Source organism: Artemia franciscana, chromosome 21 (genome assembly GCF_032884065.1).
Source record: "Artemia franciscana chromosome 21, ASM3288406v1, whole genome shotgun sequence".
NCBI lineage: Eukaryota > Metazoa > Arthropoda > Branchiopoda > Anostraca > Artemiidae > Artemia > Artemia franciscana.
In genome coordinates this window covers 25,473,455-25,491,855 of record NC_088883.1, presented here as the reverse complement: position 1 = coordinate 25,491,855, position 18,401 = coordinate 25,473,455, and the positions used below count along the sequence as shown (strand labels likewise).

The window sequence follows — 18,401 nt, the reverse complement described above, 5'->3', positions numbered from 1 at the left end:
GCAGCCCATCGTTAACATATAAAGCTTCCATGGAAGGCGTGGTCGTATAAACTTTGGATGGAGTTTATTTGATCGGAAATTGAAATTTATTGTCCCCTTTCTAAAAATCGAACATGATCAATAAGTAACAAGCCACCCCCTCTTGTGCCTTTTACTCCCAAATGCATCTTATAAAAATTTTTAAATAGACCTTTTGTTCAAAATATTCCTAAATTACAATTGCTATAACTTAGAGTTTGATAAGTCCTCCATAGCCTCCAGGGAAAGGGCTGTAACTTGTATAAGTTTACCATTATTAGAATATAAGTTTTTTTTGTGGAAGGAATGGTCGTATTGACTTTGGGGGGGGGGCTCATTTGATCGGACATTGAAACTTTTAGTTCTTTTTTAAGAGTCGAAAGTGATCAATGGACAATCAGCCCATGCCCTACTTTCCCAAAGAGCATACGATTAAAATTTGATATAACCGTTTAGTGTTTAAAGGCCAAATCAATATGTTTCCGGGTTTGACCCCACCCCCGGACCCGGGGAAATGTCTCTGAGCTACGGAACTTGCTTATTCTTACTTTGATACCTTGTTTATCTTGATACCTTGTTTACTTAGATGCTTTCTTTACTTTGGTACATTGATATTAGTTTTGATACTTGGATGGAAGTTTGATGTCGAAAAAAAAAATGATTTTGAAATGAGGCATTTTCTAAAAACTTGAAGCCTTTTGCACTAAAAAAAAAGGAAGAAAAATTAATTTAAAAATTTTTCTAAAAAATAATTTTTCGAAGAAAAGTAAAGGCCATATTAAACTTCAAATCATCAGATACAAATACCTGTTAAAATTCAAGCCAGAAATTACTGTTAAAGAATAAATGAAACCCAAAACGAACAGAAATCGAACAAACAATCATAGCAAAAAAACATACGACAACTACTAATATACGTATATGAATAAATTAAAAGCAATTACAATTAAAGAATAAATTAAACCCAAACCGAGCAGATATCAAATAAACATTCATTGAAAATAAACATACAATAGGTACTATTATAAATGAATAAATAAATGTTAAAACCAGTGAAACTTAAATTGAATATGCAAATCAAGCTTGAAACGAACAAAAATCACTGCAAACAAGAGTTTAGGTTTTGTCTCCTTCTCTCACTATAAAAGTTTTAAACCTACTACGTCATTGGCGCTTTACTGAAAACTACATGTGTCTTGAACAATTTCGGAAAGTACAAACAGAATCAAAATGAATATTCGATATATAATGATATCAATGTTTGAAAGATTTTCAGTTCAAGATTTTATTTTGCTGTAATTTTTATTTTCATTTTCAATGCGGTAATAACCGGAAAAGGAAATATTTGTAATATAATTCGTTTTCAGTGAAGCGCCTATGACGGATTGGCTTTATACTTTTACAGCTAAGGAATGTGGCAATATCCAAACTCTCGTTTGCAGTGAAACTATATTTGTCATGAACAGTCTTGGAAAGAACTAATAAAATTAGCTAAATATATGATGTATGCTGTATGAATATTATGAATTTAATATTAATAATATTGTATGAATATGATGTATGAATATTAATTGCTGGAAGCTCCTCACTTCAAAAATTCAATTCTACTCTAATTTTTATGTTTATTTTCAATATTGTAATATGAACAAATGCTCAATTAAAGTTTCACTCGTCTTAAGATTTATTTATTTACTTATATAAGTACCTATTGTATTGCCAAAGATTGTCCTTTTCGGACAACCGTCTAGGGATAAACGGAAAGCTGGTCGTCGTTCAGCTTATTTCTCTCCTTCTTTTTATGAATCCTCGTCTGGGGTGGGAGGATGTCATAAAGAAAGATTTAAAGGAAATAGTAACTTATTGGGAGGGTTTAAAGAGGGAAGCTTTGAATAGATTGGGGCGGAGCAGGAGCGTGCGTAGCTGTGCAGGCCAAAGGCGGCTTAGTGCTGCGGCGAGATGTTAATTAGTAGTAGTAGTATTGTATGTTTGTTTGCTATGATTGTTTATTTAATTTCTGTTCGTTTTCGGCTTCATTTATTCTTTAATAATAATTTATTTATAATCTATTCATTTATATTAGTACTTGTTGTGTGTTTTTTTTGCTATGATTGTTTATTCAGTTTCTGTTCGTTTTGGCTTTCGTTTATTCTTTAAGAGTAATTTCTTGTCTTTTCTACTTTGAATTTTAACTGGTATATGTATCTGCTGAGCTGAAGTTTAATATGGCCTTTACTTTTCTTTGAAAAACTTCTTTTTCGGTAAGTATTTTTTTTTTAAATTAATTGCGAATAATATGAAGGTTGAATAGTATTTTTACTCAGTACAGTTAAATTTTAAATCATTATACACACATTAAATATCTGGAAAGATTAAGTCTATGTATTTTTCGTGTTTAATTTTTATTTTGCTTCAGGTTCTTTAGAACTTTCATTTGAGTCCGTGACTAAAAGCACAATCTTCAGTTTTTAGGATTTTCGAATTTCTCCGCATAGTGTTTGCATTTCACTCATCAAAAGTATTAAAAAATCTTAAGGAAGTTTATAATTTGCAAGACTTTTGAGGAGAAACTGAGATCCTTCGTCAGGAAATACAAATGATTATAATCTTGACAAAAGTTTCGTTAATTAGAGTAATCGATATAATAATTTATTATTCAGATTCATTTATTCAAAAATTCATATTCGTCAAAATCTTCAACTTGCCCAAATGGAGAGACAAGCTCGACTTCTGGGCAAGACATATAAACAAAATTTAACAATCCTCATTGGTACAGAACAAACAAAAAATGAACCACTATTTCATCAATAAAAAAAAAAAAACAAAAAAAAACAAAAACAGTATCTTTAATGAGAGTATTTCAGGTGGAGTAAGTGGAGTGAGGCGAATATAAAATAAAAAAATCTTACCAACCGTTCTTGCAAGCAGATTCCATTATATAACTTTTTAATCGTCTCTTGAAAGATCCTTTTGGTAACTTAACAAATTTATTTAATGAATATTTGTTGGCTATTTATGGGATCATATACCGGAGGTTGAAATGGGATCTTTCATTTTTCACCAGAGGTAGTTTGTACGGGTTAACACATCTAGTTATCAGTGAATTTTGATGTTCGGACAGTAAATTCTGGTCAAAAAAGAAATTATGTACATGTTGAATCTTAAAAAAAACAACTAGATAATAACAAATGAGATTTCTGTGTAAGAGTCATTATGTCTAGAAACAGGTAAGAAGTACGTGTTTCAGAGTGGATTTCTGTACTCCTCGGGTGTTGTAAAAACTTATCTAGAATTCGAATAGCTTTGTTTTGCAGGGTTTGTAGTGGTTTAATATGTGATTTAAAAGTCAGCAAAAATATAGCTGAGCACTATTGGAGGTGTGCATCAATTAGGCAAAAACATAGGATTCTTAGAAGTATTATTAGAAAAATATATTAATATATTTTTAGAAAAATATGTTAATATATTATATATAAATATAATACTAATAAAATATTATTAGAAAAATATAGCTGAGCAATATTGGAGGTGTGCATCAATTAGGCAAAAATATAGGATTCTTATAATAGGATTATTGGCTACAGAAAGCTTGTGTTTTACCAGTTTCTAACCGTTTTTCTTCCATGCCAATTGCAAAGGTTTCTAAATCTATTTGAAGAAGGCGAAACCGGTTGTTTTAGTCTGCTTCTTTGTTACAACGATGGATTGTTAGATCCTTCTGTAACATTAGAATATTCTTATGTAGGATGTTTAAGAAGACTCGAATGAGTTACGAGTTACAGCACACTACTCATAACAGCGCAGCAAAAAGCCTGATGAGGCCAACCCGTTAAGTCCTAGTGCTCTTATTAAGTGAAAAAAAAGATTGGAGGGCAATTAGGCCCCCTTACCGCCCTTTCCCCAAAGTCGTCCGATCAACATTTTCAGATGTCCATTTTGTTCATCATAGTTGAAAGGTCTAATAACTATTCCTTTAGATATAATATGACTCCCCCTTAGGGTTCTTACTTATGATTCTCATTAGGGCTCTTAAAAAGACAAAATAAATTTTGATCCCGATTTTTAAAAAGAAGATTTATACATTTTAACTTAGAATAAAGGAAAATTTTCGAAGAAGTAATGTGCAACCCTGTCTAAGTTTGACCACTAGATCCTGAAATGAAATGCAAAGAACTTATGATACATCAAGTCGGGATAAGTTGACTCAAAATCTGGTGGATTTTTGCTATGTGAGGGAGTCCGCCATGGCGGTATTTTGCCAAATAGATACTTTTCAACTTAAGTTTGCCACTCTATCGAGCAGCATTGAATACGGCTACCAGCTGATCAATTTTTACCAGTTATTACTAAATGAATCACATTCTAAACAACAGTCTTAAATTTGTTGTTGTGACAAGAATTTGCATCTAATAAAAGAAGCTATCATCTTGGTTAAAGCTTTCCATCGAAAAAGGGAGTTAAATATTTTTTGAAAATGGCTTACTGAAGTGACTTGTTTAAATAATTGTTAATGTAAATTGGCATCGTTACCATAAGACACCACATCAGCAATGGTCTGTGTCCTCAGTGGCTGTAGTTTGATAAGCCGTTTGAAAAAATTAAAAACAAGAGGTTAGTAGTATGGCCCTAATACGCCCCGTGCTCGCATCTTTTGCATATACCATAAACCTCATTTGCATACACCCTAAACCTCACTTGCATAATCTTGTGAGTACTTAATCTGTATATACTTGTCAGGACGTGATTAACCTTCACTGAATAAGAAGAATGACCAGTTAAGTAAACCAGTTTTGATGCATATTTTTCCATTGAGAAATTTAACTTTAAAGTCTAAGTGATGCTGTACTATAATGTATATCCACAAAAGTTTTTTTTTTGATAAATTAGTCAAAAAAGACTATTTGTTATAGAAGCTGTATATTTATTGTTGTAAAAATATATATCTTTCTCATAAAGAGGAGAAGGAAAGACTTTGCTGATTTGTGATGAATATGAAGCTCCTTCGCCCTATTGTTTCTAAAGCTTAAAACCAATTTAACTACTTTATGTATTGTGAGAACCTAAAGAGATACTGAAAAACATGTTAGTTTTGACCAAAAGTTACTATAAGGAGATTTGTCGTTCCTATTTCCTCCATATGGGATGGAGATCTTAATTAGCCCATGAATAAGAAGAGATTCCAGGCAACTGACGTTTTAGTAAAGTCTATTCCACTTGAGAAAATGCAAGTGCGGTGCTTCTGATGAATTTAACCTGAGAAATTTAAATGAGAATTTAGAATATTCTCATTTGGAGTTTGCCCAAGGTCTGGATCGAAGGGACAGATGAAAAACTTCGATAACGGGTAAAACCTTGTAAGATAGGAATTGACAACTCTGACAGGCAGCATATGATCCAAATATCTAGAACTGACAGAGAGGCATAACCGGCATTGGTATGGAAATTTTCCGAGGAAGCTACCTCAAATCGTCCCGTAAGAATGAACGTGACTTATTAGTAAGTTTCAGTCTCCCCTACGCATGTGACTGTCCAATGCTTGCCAAACTTTTGCATAAGTCAAGGGCATGTTCAAAAGTTAAATGACCGAAAGGCTAGAGATATAAAACTGTGCCCTATATCCATTTCTTCAAAGCTACTGACACATCATCTTTTTAGATTTAGTGCCAGCTGTAATTACAATAAAACCGAAAATATAGAATTTTGAGAAAGGGCTTCAATGATTACGATAATATTGCACATACCTGATAGTTTAATAATTGTGTCTGTTGCTAAGACACAATTATTTTCAGCTTAGATGCCAGTACAGTTATGAAAACTCGATTTATTTTTGGGACACAGTGCGCGGTAGCGATGCTGGTGTCTGGAGACAGGAAACTGGCAGCATAGCTTAGATACCAATATTGGTATCTAAGCCGTGTATGCAACAAAGCACAATTGCGTTCCCGGCTATGGTGTTGTAGTACGATCTACGCGTCGGAGCGTGGACTTGGAGGAGGCGCCAAGTTCAAAGGTCTGTACCAAAAGCGCCTCATGGGCAAGATACGAGTTTTCATAACTGTATATTGGTATTTAAGTTGTGTTGTTGCTCTGAGTCACGAAAAAAAACTCTTCACGGAAGCTATTTAACGACTCCTTTGACGATTCTTGAACAGGTCCTGAAATTACAAATAATGCTGGCCGAGTCCCTTGGAAAAGAATCTGCTTTATTTTCCACACTGCATCAAGTTAAGTATTGTCTGGAAAAGGGGAAATTCAAACTGTTTTCCACCGAAACACTATTTTTGTTTGTAGAAGAAATGAAAGCTCTAAAGTTCAATTTTTATTCAAATCTTTATTTCTTTGTTGAAGGTTTATTTTTAAATTCTTGACTGTTGTGGGACGTGGGCCATTCTTTCTTCTCTCATTACCATGAGACGTGATATCCTTTCAGTACCATAGATACGCTCAAAAGATGTCAAATCTAGCAGTATCTGTGGAAAGCAACCATCATAGTGTTTAGTTCTTTCGTACTGTATGTGAAATTTAAGGTTCTGGTTATCACCCTGAAATAAAAAAGCTTATTAAGGAAAACTCCTTTTAATTTCTATATTCGTTACCTCAAATGACAGTCTTCCTTGTCCAGACCTGAAAGTTCTAAATAGGGCCTAAAACTGCACTGACTATGCATAATGATTCTTTATCAAGTGGTTTTATTTCTTGAGCATTCCATTTCGTTCCTTTTTTTCCATTCCATTTCATCCTATTCCATTTTTCTTTTTCTACATTTTTTTGGTGCTGACGGCGAATTGATGGATGTCTGCCGAAATATCTTTTTTTTTCGTATATCTCATCTTATGTTGTAAATTTAAAAAGGCTACCTAAAGGGCAAAATGTGGTCGTTTGAAAATGGAATTGCTATTGATTCCAAGTGAACCTTCGAAAATACGTAACTAGCATCAGACTTGTCCGACGACAGACGAAAGAGGATCCGTAGCGTATACTCCTTTGTTAGGGTTGGAAATATGATGTCTGTATGATGAAAAATACTTAGGTAAGAGTATATTATAGAGCAGAAATCAGATAGGAAAAAAAAGACATATCTTTAGATTATGCATTCCACCTTCTTTCCAAATGAAATATTTGATACTCTCGGAAATGCACCCAAGCATCCACCCGGCCTAATGGGGCCAGTTGTAGCCCAAGGCTATGTACAAAACTTTTATTTGTGTGTATTTGTCTTTTAAATTAGCTTTATTTGGTATTTTGAACCAATTGTTGATGAGAAATGAGCTCCAAAGTTAATGTCAAACTGACAATTTTAGTCAAACAATTAGACAATTTCACTGACAATTAGTCACGCATTTGTAGCCGAACAGATTGTCGTATTTTCAAAAACCATTGAGTTGAGAATCTAATGTATTAATTGTTTTTCTTTATCCGATTCTCTCCTTATAATATATCTTTCGTAATACTTGCTTCTTTCGATGGCTTCATGTACCCGTTAAACATTGTCGAATAGTTGTTTTCAGAGTTATGAGTTACAGACATTAGCCAATCATGCAGGTAGATCGTTTTTAAACAAAATTATTATATCTTACCAGATATTCCTTGTCCTTGTTGCCATGGATTTTTACTTCTTGGTGTGTTTTTTTTTCTCTTTTATTTCTATTCGTTGTCATATGCATATTTACTTTATGCGAAGAGCGGAAGTTCCTATGGTATCACAGCAGATTGATGAGATGATGATGAGAAATGAGCTCCAAAGTTAATGTCAAACTGACAATTTTAGTCAGACAATTAGACAATTTCTCTGACAATTAGTCACGCATTTGTAGCCGAACAGATTGTCGTATTTTCAAAAACCATTGAGTTGAGAATCTAATGTATTAATTGTTTTTCTTTATCCGATTCTCTCCTTATAATATATCTTTCGTAATACTTGCTTCTTTCGATGGCTTCATGTACCCGTTAAACATTGTCGAATAGTTGTTTTCAGAGTTATGAGTTACAGACATTAGCCAATCATGCAGGTAGATCGTTTTTAGACAAAATTATTATATCTTACCAGACATTCCTTGTCCTTGTTGCCATGGATTTTTACTTCTTGGTGTGTTTTTTTTTCTCTTTTATTTCTATTCGTTGTCATATGCATATTTACTTTATGCAAAGAGCGGAAGTTCCTATGGTACCACAGCAGATTGATGCTTTGCTTAGCAACTAGGGGCCCGATTGGCGTTGCGGGGATTGATCCCCGCAACGCCAAGGTTGGGTTATGGACTTGCTCTTTGTCCCCGTAAAAAAAAACAGCTGAAATATCGACTCGATGTCCTATGCGCCAGCAGTGTTTTCTGGAGGATTTTTATTATTTTTTACTTTAAGAGTGGAAGATCGTTTATTTTGAATAGTACTGTTAATTTATAACCTGCAACAATTTGGTACTCAAGAAGGGTGGGCTTTGGTCTCATGTCTGTCCCCTCTAAATCTTTTGTTCGAAATAATCCACCTTTTTTCCGAAGTAAATATATGTCTTCATATTTTTTAATTAACCTTCCATATCCTTAAATTCTCAGAAAAAAGGTATTTACCAATTTTAATGCCATCTGTATGATAGTAGATAGCATTGATGTTTACTAGTATTGGCGAAAACCCGTCGCCCAAGGCTAATTTTTGCTTATCTGCCTCTCCTACCCTATTGCACAATAGATGCTCAAGGCTCCAGTCACTCGTTTTAGTATAAAAGTTACTAAAAGTCAATGTAGCATAAAATTTATGATTATTAGTTTAACTTTATAAACACAAACTGAAATAGCTTTATAATACAAATGACAGTTTCATTAAAAGAGGATATTCAAGAAAAAATGAAGTGAGAGAAACCGATGAAAATTTTAAGCTGTTTAATTAAAATAAAAAATTGCAAGTATTTCGACGTAGATTTTATGTCTCCAGTGTAAAAAGGATATTACAGAAAAAAAGCTACGAGTTCGAAGGAGGGAAAAAGAAAGCAAATAAAACAAAAAATGAACATGAAACCAGCCTGAATAAGAGGTACCAGGCCAGAAGTACATAAAAAAGCAAATAATTAAAAAAAGTTGATGATTGAAACTAAACAAAGTAAAAATAGTAAATAAAAATTAAGAGTGCAGCTCTCACATAAAAACCAAAAAGGGAGTGGATAAAAATTAAATAAAAAGAAAGAAATATTGAAATTGAAAAGTCAAAAATCCGTTAGCACAAATCAGCGACGCTTAGCAATGTTTTGAAACGCAGGATACGTATCTAGCTCATATGAAAAAGAACAGATCGACTTAGATTTAAACACATATTTTTGTACCTTGATGTATCTGCTGTTTGAGATAGCTTATTTTGTTTTAATGGAAATTAAATTTAAAGAATAAGATTTTTCATCTGAAAGTATAGATGAACATTAAAACTTTAAATGAACAGATTCGTATATGAGTAGGAATGCCCCCTCCTCAATCCTTCGCCAGTTTCGCTAGAATTTTTTAGTACTTTAAAAACATCTTATTCCAATTAAACCGGCCTTGAATTTCAGGAGTTGTTCTCCAAGAATTGGGACAAGAAGTTGAACTTCAGCTTAAACGGTGGGGGTTCAGGGATTGGCAGCACCCCTCATGTACAGAATAATTTATGTTTGTTTTAAGTTTTGATATTTCTCCTTATTTTCAGTTGAAAAACCCTTTTTTTTATTTCATTTCTGATCACAAACAGAAATCATCCTATTTGTGGGAGTGATACAGCTCCCTTAACGTTAGACTTTGACATTCGTTTTAGAACTATTTGTTTCAAATTTGGGTATATTTAATGTCTCTTTAACCTTCATTGTCATAAAACCGTTGTCCTTTAATAATAGTAAAACGAAAAAAAAAAAAAATATAAATATATTCATGTTTTTCAATTTCTCCACTCTTCCTGGACCGCATTTGTCTTTCTTTTTCACTCTCTAATCTGCATACTGTGAAGCATTTTTGCACCAGACCTGGACGTATTAAATGTCACTTATTTTATAGGCTTGTAATGGTGCAGCTCCTGCAAAGAGGTATCGTGCAGTCTTTTTTCCGACTCGATAGGTCCTTTTCTGTGTTAAGTCGGAGTGTTGGGCTGAAGCAGAGACATAAAAGTAAAGAAAATATTATAACTGTGTCATCTGTGAAGACTGCAGATGTGGATCTATTGCAAACTCTGGATGAAAGTGAAATATCATTTGTTAGAAATTTGTACGATGGATTGACGAAGCAAATACGTCATTCGCTTTCCCAGGTAATGATACGGAAGTAATCTGTTGATAATTTATAAAAATTTGCTGAATAGTTTATAAACTATAGAATGATATTTTATACTAAAAATAGAGTGATAAGATAAAATAATAAAACAGCCATAAGTTTGTAAGAAAGATTAACGAAGTGAATACATCAGTCCTTCTGATTTTGTGTTTGGCTGGAAAATTCTATAAAAAATTCTGGTAGGCTCAGATTAGTGCTAGCCAAATCTTGATATTAGTAAAATCTTATCATAAATGGTGCTTTAGTTTTGTTTCGTTCATTTGTCCTTTACCGATGATTCAGACGTGGAATGTACTGGTGTGGGTATACTATGGGACGAAGAGGATGTAAAATCTTATCATAAATGTTGTACGATCGGTACGAAAAGGTACGATCGGGGTCAAATACCTTCTTTTGTTTTAAATAATAACTTTAATTATGTCATTTGTTGTAAATTCACCTTTGAATAGTTTCATCTTTTTTTTAATTTGATCTTTTCGGTTGGACTATTTTTTATACGCTTTTTTGTGAAGGAGAGGGGGACTTTTTTTGTTGTTTTAAAGTATGTAGGTATGAAAGATTCGTCCCAGTACACCCCTTCTCCCGTCATCACCAGAACTTATCAAGATACAAATAAAATCTTGTCATAAATGGTGCTGTAGTTTTGTTTCGTTCATTAGTAAATTACAACAAAACAGTATGCATACACAACATATACATACAATTGTATATACAACATGTATACCTGGCAATTAATCTCTTTTCAACTCAAGCTTTTGGTCTGCCCATGAACATGCAAAACAAGTTGTCCTAGGGGCGTGCCAGCAAAAATGAAAACGCCCTTGATACTCGTCATTCGCCTGAACTAACTGCACAACCAATACTGGTAATGCAAATCAACACATACTTTTTTGTCGCTGAGGTACTACTGAAGTTACCCTAATAAAAACAAATTGTAAGCTAAATATCAAACTTCGACAATTCCCCTGCACCCAACTCGTACTATTATACAAAGATTAATTCAAATCGTTAATTAAAACCCACTATTTTGATTACATTTCTTCCTTGGCCTCATTTCTAAATTCTTCAAATTTCTTTCATTTTATAACAATTTCATTTCTAACCTCAGAGCCATCATATTTAAGAAACTCATTAACCATAATATCAGCACCTGTGGCCTTATTTTTTTTAAATCCTTTTCTTTACTGTCGCTAATTCTTCCTTCCAGTACCTAAATACTAAATCAGTACAGTATCAAGCGCAGTACCTAAACACTAGATGAACAGCAGTACCTAAATTGGTCCCAACATGATTCCTAGACGACAAAGTTTCATCAAGTGCATTCCCTAAATACTAAATCCAGTGCAGTGCCTAAATAGTCCCAACATGATTCCTAGACGACACATTTTCATCAAGTGAAGTACCTAAATACTAAATCAATTTCAGTACCTAAATCAGTCCCAGCTTGATTCTAGATGACAAAGCTTCATCAAGTGCAGTACCTAAATACTAAATCAATTGTAGTACCTAAATTTACCAAAAATTTATATACCAAACTTGTCCGGGAAGCAAAAAAAAATTATTATTATTCGAAAATCTCTCATTGCAAAGGGAACTTGCAAAAAATTTGGTCAACAATAAATGAAATTCTTTAAAAAAAAAGAAGTTCAAGATCTTTACCTCTTAACCTTAAGGACATCAGTGGCAGATTAATTGACCCAAGTTCAGTACCGGATGCTTTTAATAATTATTTCACTAATATTCCAAATGCTAACTCCTGTTCCTTCTCCCAGTCAGTTCAACCTAGCAAGAATCCTGGATCTATGTTTTTCTCTCCAACTGATCGTAAAGAGGTGCTTCAAGTTATCAATTGTCTCTCTAATAGTAGTACACCTGACTTCTTTGGCATAAGTAATAAGCTTCTTAGGACCGTATCTTCCTATGTTTGTGAACCCATTGTGCACATAGCAAACCTGTCTATGACCAATGGAGTCTTCCCAGAAATATTTAAATCAGCAATTGTTATCCCGATTCATAAAAAAGGCGATCCGTCTGAGATAAGTAATTATCGTCCAATCTCACTTCTCCCAGTTATATCTAAAGTGCTCGAGAGAATTATATTCCGACGTCTTTCTCCCTTTTTATTTGGGATTCATTCTTCAGATTCGTTGATTTCTCCTCATCAATATGGCTTCCGTTCCAAATTTTCAACTGCTCATGCACTAATAGACGCCACACAGTTTATACGTTCCCAACTTGACCTTAAAAATATTGTATTGGGCTTATTTCTGGACTTTTCTAAGGCCTTTGATATGGTTGATCACAGTGTTCTATTAAGTAAACTCAACAACTTAGGGATTCGTGGAGTTCCTTTCTCATGGTTTGGCTCTTATCTCTCTGGTAGAGTACAGAGTGTGAGTCTGGGCGGGTTGACTTCACATCCCCTACCTGTCCGAAGGGGCGTCCCACAAGGCTCTGTTCTTGGTCCAATACTTTTTCTCCTTTATATTAATGATTTGGTTACGGACCTGGGTCCATCAGTGCACCCAGTACTTTTCGCTGACGATAGCAACTTTTTCATCACCGGTCCTAATTTACCATCCGTTGTCGCCTCTACTCAAACCCTTCTGAATAGAGTAGAGGAGTGGTGTCTAGTTAACTACATGACCATTAACATCAAGAAAAGTCAGGTTGTATTATTTCGAACCCCTTACAAAAAAAATGAACCTCAGCAAGCACTTGGCCTAAAATATTCTACCAATCTCCTCCCACAGGTCGAAGTTGCCAAGTTTCTTGGTGTTCACATAGACTCCTCCCTATCATTTGCAACACACGTGTCCTACATCAGAGCCATAATTTTGCGACAGGTAAGTATGATTAATCGTGCGAATTATTTTCTTCCTCCCGATATCCTTGTCACCCTTTATTACTCTTTTATTTACCCATATATCTCATACTGTGGATCTGTTTGGGGCAACACTTTTCCTTCAGTTACCAATAAATTAAAATCTGCCCAAAACCGTGCCATCAAAGCAGTTTTTCGGCTGCCCCGACTATATCCCACCCAGGACTTGTACTCCGATTTTGGTATTATCCCTTTTGAACAAATCATCAAAAAATTAAATCTATACCTTGCATACTCCGCTTACCATAAAAATCTTCCTCCTCAATTATTATCTTATTTTAATATTAATAATTCTGAAGGCCTCTGTCTCCGTTCATCCAACCGTTCCTTCATTGTCCCCAAGTTTGTCTCTAGTTCCGCCCAGCGATCCCCCATTTATAAATCTATACTTCAATGGAATATAATACCCTCCAGTGTCGAGCTATCCACAAGTTTTCGCACGCTGTATAGCAATGTACTAAAATTTTGATATTATAACTCTCTAAATTCTTATTCAATTTGCTTTAGTTACTCATGTTTTCTCTTTTCTTTTTTTTTTTTTTTTCTCTCTTCTTCATTTTCAATTTTTTGTGGTTATGGTCCTCAACAAGTTCGCTTCCAGGATCTTTATTATTATTGGTGTTATATTGTAGTTTTATTTGAATAAATTGAATTGAATTGAATTGAAATCAGTCCCAACATGATTCCTAGACTCTACAGTTTCACTAAGTGCCGTAGCTAAATACTAAATCAAGTGCTCTACCTAAATCAGTCCTTATATGGTTCCTAGACGATAAAGTTTCATCAGGTGAAGTACCTAAATACTAAATCCAGTGTAGTACCTAAATCAGTCCCAGCATGATTCCTAGACTACAAAGTTTCATCAAGTGCAGTACCTAAATAGTAAATCAAGTGCAGTACCTAAATCAGTCCTAGTATGATTCCTAGAGGCCAAAGTTTCATCATTTGCCGCACCTAAATACTAAATCAAGTGCTGTATCTAAATCAGTCCCAGCATCATTCCTAGACGAAAAAGTTTCATCAACTAGAGTACCTAAATATTAAATCAAGTTCAGTTCCTAAATCAGTCCCTATATAATTCTTAGTCGGCAAAATCTAATAAAGTGCAGTACTTAAGCACCTAATTAACTGCAGTACCTAAATCAGTCCTAACATGATTCCTAGACGACAAAGTTTCATCAAGTGCAGTACGTAAATACTAAATCAAGTTCAGAACTTAAATACTAAATCAAGGGTAGTACCTAAATCAGTCCCAACATGATTCCTAGACTATACAGTTTCACTAAGTGCCGTAGCTAAATACTAAATCAAGTACTCTACCTAAATCAGTCCCTATATGGTTCCTAGACGACAAAGTTTCATCAGGTGAAGTACCTAAATACTAAATCCAGTGTAGTACCTAAATCAGTCCCAGTATGATTCCTAGACGACAAAGTTTCATCAATTGCCGTACCTAAATACTAAATCAAGTGCTGTATCTAAATCAGTCCCAGCATCATTCCTAGACGAAAAAGTTTCATCAACCGGAGTACCCAAATATTAAATCAAGTTCAGTTCCTAAATCAGTCCCAATATAATTCTTAGTCGGCAAAATCTCATCAAGTGCAGTACTTAAGCAACTAATCTAGTGCAGTACCTAAATCAGTCCTAACATGATTCCTAGACGACAAAGTTTCATCAAGTGCAGTCCGTAAATACTAAATCAAGTTTAGAACTTAAATACTAAATCAAGTGTAGCACCTAAATCAGTCACAACATGATTCCTAGACTATACAGTTTCACTAAGTGCCGTAAATCAAGTGCTCTACCTAAATCAGTCCCTATATGGTTCCTAGGCGACAAAGTTTCATCAGGTGAAGTACCTAAATACTAAATCCAGTGTAGTACCTAAATCAGTCCCAGCATGATTCCTAGAGTACAAAGTTTCATCAAGTGCAGTACCTAAATAGTAAATCAAGTGCAGTACCTAAATCAGTCCCAGTATGATTCCTAGACGACAAAGTTTCATCAATTGCCGTACCTAAATACTAAATCAAGTGCTGTATCTAAATCAGTCCCAGCATCATTCCTAGACGAAAAAGTTTCATCAACCGGAGTACCTAAATATTAAATCAAGTTCAGTTCCTAAATCAGTCCCAACATAATTCTTAGTCGGTAAAATTTCATCAAGTGCAGTACTTAAGTACCTAATCTAGTGCAGTACCTAAATCAGTCCTAACATGATTCCTAGACGAAAAAGTTTCATCAAGTGCAGTAATAAATACTAAATCAAGTTCAGAACTTAAATACAAGAGCAGAACTCAACTTACAGAACTTAAGAACAGAACTTAAATCAAGTGCAGTACCTAAAAAAGTCCCCACATTATTCCTAGGCGACAAAGTTTTATGAAGTAAAAATTTAATTGTTTAACACATTACATCCTTCCCGTGTCACTATCACTGTATTTTAATTGAGTAACCTATGGATAATGAGAAGCTGTTTTAGGGAACAAAATAAACTACTTTTAGCAGTAATTTAGTAAAATTTCAACAAGTGCAGTACCTACATACCTAATCTGGTGCAGTACCCAAATCAGTCCTGACATAATTCCTAGACGACAAAGTTTCATCAAATGCAGTACGTAAATACTAAATCAAGTTCAGTACGTAAATATTAAATCAAGTGCAGTACTTAAGTCAGTCACCATCACTGTATTTTAATCTAGTAACCTATGGATAATGGACATCTGTTCTAGGGAATAAAATAAACTACTTTTTTCAGGGTAGATGTGAAGTTTGTTTGCAAGCTTTCAAGTTGAATCTCAATTTAACGATTGCTTAGCAATTCAATCACTCCATTCTCTGTTCTTGCAAGACAAACACGCGACATATCATCATGTTTTTAAAATGGATTCAAAATTTTGAGCAAAGAACCTTGTGAACACAAAATTGAAACAAGAAAAATTGGCAAAAACATTTAAATCTTAATACCGTTTTCTGTGTTTCTATCTAATTTCTAAGGAGGGGGGGGGATATTTCTCAGAGTTTTGTGGAAAGGAAAGCCCTAGCTATTTTTTACGAATTAAAAGAAGGAGCACTAAGAACAAGACCTGTTCCCAATCTATATATATAAAAATAAGTTGTCTGTGTGTGTGTGTGTGTGTCGAGTGACGTCATGTTTGTGTGTCGACTGACGTCATGTTTGTCGACTGACGAAATTACAGACCGGGACATCGTGCCACAAATGACGACCGGGACACCGGGACATCTATCTATATAACAATAAGTTGTCTGTGTGTCGAGTGACGTCATGTTTGTGTGTCGACTGACGTCATGTTTGTCAACTGACGAAATTACAGACCGGGACATCGGGACACAAATGACGACCGGGACATAGGGAATATAAATGACGACCGGGACACTCAAAGAGAAAGCGACCGGGACACAAGGAATGTTCGATTTGCAATCACCATCAACAAAGCACCGGGACACAAATGACGACCGGGACACAGGGAATATAAATGACGACCAGGACATAAGTAAAAAAAAACTAAAAAAACTAAAAAAAGGTAAAAACTACAAAAAAAAACTAGTTTTAATATATAATTTTACCAGTGTTCAATGATATTTGACAATTCCCCTGAAGATAGCTGGATTTCTCTGGGATACAAGAATGTAATTAATTTGAAAGTTCTTTGGTTTCATCCATCGCGTTTTATTACGTTTTGGACAGGTCCATAATAATTATAGTTCTGAAAGGAATTTATAGATTTATGCATTCTAGTCGCAATATTTTTTACGAATTAAAAAAGGGAGCACAAAAGAATCAGACCTGTTCTCAATTTTAATATACAATTTTACCAGTGTTCAATGATATTCGACAATTCCCCTGGAGATAGCTGGATTTCTCTGGGATACAAGAATGTAATTAATTTGAAAGTTCTTTGGTTTCTTCCATCGTGTTTTATTACGTTTTGGACAAGTCCATAATAATTATAGTTCTGAAAGGAATTTATAGATTTATGCATTCTAGTCGCAATATCCCCAGAACTCATAAAACTAAATAGGAATGATGAGAAAAAAAACAAATTTTGGTTTGAATTAAGAAGAATTTAGTTTCATTTCGAGCAGTTTTTATGCTGGAAACGATTTTGACTGTCACTGATACTGACGTTTTGTTAATCGCCCTTCTATTAATAGGTTTATTGTTCATAATTTCGCTTATTAGTAATACGGTTAATAATGTCAAGTTTAAAGGCTAACTCATAGAAGGTATTGTTAAAATCGGATGGAGTTTAATAATTATCTACAAGAATGCCTCCAGATTTGACTAAAAGTTGGTTTTTTCTTGTTCCAGGCAACTGGTAAATTTCGGTTTAATAGGTTGTAGCACGGAATTTCTAAGCTATTTTGTATGGTGGTAATTTAGTAGGTAATTGACAAATCAAAAAAAGACAAAGAGTGTATTTTTGAATTTTCACGCTTTGGCACAAGTATAATATATGTGGCTGGGCAATAGCTTTGCCCAGAATGTACCACTATACAGTACAGTACCAGGACTGGTACTTGGCAATACCAGAAGTGAACGGCTGAATCTCAAAGTAGATTTGACGACTTCACATTGTGAATATAATATACATGATGAAATTAAACAAAAAGCGAATATAATGATAAGCTAATCTTCATGCAAGACTCCTCCTCTAAACTAACTACAACAGTTCTGTTTATCCCTTCTTATGAACTGAGTGCGATAAGAACAGATCTTCTACTTATATATATTAAGAGAACATTTTGCATCTATTGGATCTATTTTTTTTGAAGGAACTTTTATCTATTATATATTCAGAATCGCTTCCAGTTTAACTGCATCCTAGCCTCCTCCCTAATACCTGGATATACCCCTAGGATATATACAAGAGTTTACTGACTCTATTATTTAGTAAAATTTTTGGTAATTGGCTCTCATTAACAGCTTCTTCAACTAGAATAATGTTAATTAAAGAAAAACAAAACAACAACAATACAGTTTTGTATATAATATAGGGCTGTATCCCGGCTTTAGGAGTGAGGGCAGAGGGAATTTGGATGCAGTTGAACTGCAAGTAATTCTGAAAATACATACATAAAAAAAAATCTTGGATGCAAGAATTTTTCTATTGCAGTGCATAGCCTAGAAGAAGGGTCTCAGCCCTCTTCCTACCTTCTTTTAGCGCAGGTCCCTGTACTTTGTTGTTTTCCCCCCT

The 18,401-nt window shown here is 34.3% G+C and overlaps 1 protein-coding gene across 3 annotated transcripts in view; it reads left to right on the top strand.

The window, feature by feature from the left end:
* Window positions 1-18,401, top strand: part of LOC136040538 (methylmalonic aciduria type A protein, mitochondrial-like) — a 198,466-nt gene that overhangs the window by 16,846 nt on the left and 163,219 nt on the right. For all 3 annotated transcript variants that reach the window (XM_065724726.1, XM_065724724.1, XM_065724725.1), the window contains one exon: window positions 10,023-10,272. In XM_065724726.1, the coding sequence (XP_065580798.1) occupies window positions 10,030-10,272 (243 nt within the window). In that variant the 5' untranslated portion in view covers window positions 10,023-10,029. The remainder of the gene's footprint in view (window positions 1-10,022; window positions 10,273-18,401) is intronic.